The sequence below is a fragment of the Perca fluviatilis genome, chromosome 14, assembly GCF_010015445.1.
Source record: "Perca fluviatilis chromosome 14, GENO_Pfluv_1.0, whole genome shotgun sequence".
NCBI lineage: Eukaryota > Metazoa > Chordata > Actinopteri > Perciformes > Percidae > Perca > Perca fluviatilis.
The window spans coordinates 29,657,416-29,662,415 of NC_053125.1; the positions used below are offsets into that span (position 1 = coordinate 29,657,416).

At 37.2% G+C, this 5,000-nt stretch overlaps 1 protein-coding gene across 1 annotated transcript in view; it reads right to left on the bottom strand.

The window, feature by feature from the left end:
* Positions 1-2,884: 2,884 nt before the first annotated feature.
* The window catches only part of LOC120572590 (mannan-binding lectin serine protease 1-like), a 14,655-nt gene continuing 12,539 nt past the window's right edge, over positions 2,885-5,000 (bottom strand). The window contains exon 4 of the mRNA XM_039821911.1: positions 2,885-3,081. Within this exon, the coding sequence (XP_039677845.1) occupies positions 2,885-3,081 (197 nt within the window). The remainder of the gene's footprint in view (positions 3,082-5,000) is intronic.

Sequence of the window (5,000 nt, forward strand, 5' to 3'; positions counted from 1 at the left end):
ACATTCCATTCCATCCATCCTTATCCATCCCCATATACCACCTCTTTCATCCATCCCCACCTCCACCACCCCCCTCTTCCCCCCCCTTACCCTCCACCCTTCCTCCTTATATTTCCTCTTTTTTCCTCTTCCTTTCTCCTACACTTCCTTTCTCCATATCCTTACACCATCCTATCCTCCTCCACTACTCATCTTCTCCACCTCCTTCTACTTCTCCATATACCCTATCTATCCTCCCCCCTCCTATATCCCATATTTTTCTTCCTCATCTCTCCATACCTCATCCTCCTTTTCTTTTCCTCTTACCTCCACTCCTTCCTTCCCCCTTCTTCCCCTACTCCCTTCCCATCTCTACTACCTCCACCTACTCTTCCTCCATATACCTTTTATCATCCATCTTTTTCTCTCCTCTCCATCCTCCCTCTCCTCCCCCCTCCATATACTCACCTTACTCTCTCCCTCCTTTTCCTTCCTTTATCCATCCTTCATCATCCTCTCTTCTCTTCTTTCCCCCTACCCCCCCTCCCCTTCTTCCCACCCCCCCCTCCCTCCCCCCCTTCCCCCCTTTCCCTCCCTCCATCATCTTGTTCTTGTCATTCATTTTTTTTTTCTTTTGTATTCTCTTTTCTATTGTCATTTTTTGTCTTTATGTCGTTTTCTTTTTTTTTTGTTTGTCATTCTTGTGTTTCCCTTCTTTTTCTCTTGTCTCTCTTCCTTGTCATGTCTTCTATTTCTTTATGTCTTTGTCTGTGTATGTGTGTGTTGTGTTGTTTGTGTGTGTTTTGTTTTTATTTTTTATTTATTGTCCATGTCTTCCTATCTCTATGTGTGGTCTTTTTTACTATTTTTACCTCATCATCCTATCCATCCATACCTCATCATCTTTATCCATCATATACCTATCATCATTACTAACATCATCATATACCTACATCATCATATACCTACATCATCATATACCTACATCATCATCATACCTACATCATCATATACCTACATCATCATATACCTACATCATCATATACCTACATCATCATATACCTACATCATCATATACCTACATCATCATATACCTACATCATCATATACCTAACATCATCATATACCTAACATCATCATATACCTACATCATCATATACCTACATCATCATATACCTAAATCATCATATACCTACATCATCATATACCTAACATCATCATATACCTACATCATCATATACCTACATCATCATATACCTAACATCATCATATACCTTACATCATCATATACCTACATCATCATATACCTACATCATCATATACCTAACCATCATACCTACATCATCATATACCTACATCATCATATACCTAACATCATCATATACCAACATCATCATATACCTACATCATCATATACCTACATCATCATCATATACCTACATCATCCCTACATCATCATATACCTACATCATCATATCATCCATATTACATCCATATACCACATCACATATACCTACATCATCATATACCTAAATCATCATATACCTACATCATCATATACCTACATCATCATATACCTAACATCATCATATACCTACATCATCATATACCTACATCATCATATACCTAACATCATCATATACCTACATCATCATATACCTAACATCATCATAACATCATCATATACCTACATCATCATATACCTACATCATCATATACCTACATCCATATCATACACCATCATATACCTACATCATCATACCTACATCATCATTATCCATCCATACATCCATATACCTTCATCATCTTTTCCTTATACCATCTTTTTCTCCTTTTTTTATATACCTACATCCTCATCTCTCTTCCATCATATCTCTTCCTTCATCATCTTATTTTTCTTTTCATCCATATTTTTTCCTCTTTACCATCTTATACTCCTTTTTCTTCTCTATTCTTCATTTTTTTTTTTTTCATCCTTTCTTATTAATCATAATATCATTCTGTATCTTTTCAGTATTTATTATTTTTTTTTTTTTATTTATTTTTTTTTTTTTTTTTATTTTTTTTATCATTTATTATTCTTATTTTTTTTTCTTTTTTTCTGTCCTCATTCTTATCTTCCTGTCTACTATCATCTACTCACTAATCTTACTCTATCTCTAATCATTTACTTATAACCTCATTAATTTCATCCTTTGTTCCCATTATATCCATCATAATCTACCTTCTCTCATCATACCCCCCTCCCACAATACAAACCTACATCATTACCTACATCATCATTATACACATCATATACCTAACATCATCATATACCTACATCATCATATACCTACATCATCATATACCTACATCATCATATACCTAACATCATCATATACCTACATCATCATATACCTACATCATCATATACCTACATCATCATATACCTACATCATCATATACCTAAATCATCATATACCTACATCATCATATACCTACATCATCATATACCTACATCATCATATACCTACATCATCATATACCTACATCATCATACCTACATCATCATATACATAAACATATACCATCATCATATACACCATCATCATATACCTACATCATTACATCATATACCCATTCATCATACCAACCATCATATCTATCATCATCATATACCTAACATCATCATATACTAATCATATATACCTACATTCATCATATACCTATCATATATATCATCATAATATACATCATCATATACCTACATCATCATATACCATATCATCATCATAACCATATCATCCATACCATCATCATATAATTATCATATACTACATCATCATATACCTAACATCATCATATACCTAACATCATCATATACCTAACATCATCATATACCTACATCATCATATACCTAACATCATCACATTACCTCTGCAGGTGCGGTTGTCATGGTGCAGCAGGTAACCATAGCAACAGGAGGCTTACCTCTGCAGGTGCGGTTGTCATGGTGCAGCAGGTAACCGTAGCGACAGGAACAGTAGTATCCTCCGATGAAGTTGTGACAGAAATGATCGCAGACGAGTTCTTCATCACTTTGCTCACTGCACTCATCTACATCTGAGAGACAGACATGCAGACAGACAGACAGACAGGTAGGGAGACAGACAGACAAGTTGTTCATCGCTCTGCTCACTGCACTCATCTACATCTGAGAGACAGACAGGTAGACAGACAGGTAGGGAGACAGATGAGTTCTTCATCGCTCTGCTCACTGCACTCATCTACATCTGAGAGACAGACAGGTAGACAGACAGATAGACAGACAGGTAGGGAGACAGACGAGTTCTTCATCGCTCTGCTCACTGCACTCATCTACATCTGAGAGACAGACAGGCAGACAGACAGGTAGGTAGAGAGACAGACAGGTAGAGAGAGACAGGTAAAGATACACACAGACAGGTAGAGAGACAGACAGGTAGACAGACAGGTAGGGAGACAGACAGACAGGTAGACAGACAGCCAGGTAGAGAGACAGGCAGACAGGTAGGCGGACACACAGACAGGCAGACAGACAGACAGACAGACAGACAGGCAGTTTGTTTAAGATCAGATTCCAGCTCAGATGTGTGAAATGATCGGCAATAACAAAACAGCATGTAATCATCTCACTAACAGATATTCAGGTTATAATATATTATATACATATATCAAGCATATAATATATTATATATTTAATATATGTATATAATATATCACTAACAGATATTCAGGTTATAATATATTATATATTTAATATATATATATATATATATATATATATATATATATATATTATATACATATATTCAGGTTGAGGTAACTTTTGGACCTGAACATGTAATTACCAACAGTTGTAGTCTACTTTCTGCGTCAAAAAAGCTTTAAAAGTGCCAAAAATACTCTAAAAACTGTCAAAACCAGCGTAGAAAAAATGGCAAAAGACAAGAAAAGGTTTAAAGAGAAAAGCCAAAAAACCCAAACGTGCCCTGAAACCGGTCGGTCCAGCCTGTTACAGGGCTGGTTTATATTCAGCGTTTCTGGTGATATCTGGTGTTATCTGGTGATATCTGGTGATATCTGGTGATATCTGGTGATATATGGTGTTATCTGGTGATATCTGGTGATATCTGGTGTTATCTGGTGATATCTGGTGATATCTGGTGTTATCTGGTGTTATCTGGTGATATCTGGTGATATCTAGTGATATCTGGTGTTATCTGGTGTTATCTGGTAATATCTGGTGTTATCTGGTGTTATCTGGTGATATCTGGTGATATCTGGTGTTATCTGGTGATATCTGGTGATATCTGGTGTTATCTGGTGTTATCTGGTGATATCTGGTGATATCTGGTGTTATCTGGTGATATCTGGTGTTATCTGGTGAAATCTGGTGATATCTGGTGATATATGGTGATATCTGGTGTTGTCTGGTGATGTCTGGTGATATCTGGTGATATCTGGTGTTATCTGGTGATATCGGGTGTTATCTGGTGTTATCTGGTGTTATCTGGTGATATCTGGTGATATCCGGTGATATCCGGTGTTATCCGGTGATATCCGGTGTTATCGGGTGTTATCCGGTGATATCCGGTGTTATCCGGTGATATCCGGTGATATCAGGTGTTATCCGGTGTTATCCGGTGATATCCGGTGATGTCTGGTTATGTCTGGTGTTATCTGGTGTTATCTGGTGTTATCTGGTGATATCCGGTGATATCCGGTGATATCCGGTGTTATCCGGGGATATCCGGTGTTATCCGGGTGATATCCGGTGATATCCGGTGTTATCCGGTGATATCCGGTGATATCCGGTGTTATCCGGTGATATCCGGTGTTATCCGGTGTTATCTGGTGATATCTGGTGTTATCTGGTGTTATCTGGTGATATCTGGTGATATCTGGTGTTATCTGGTGTTATCTGGTGATATCTGGTGATATCTAGTGATATCTGGTGTTATCTGGTGTTATCTGGTGATATCTGGTGTTATCTGGTGTTA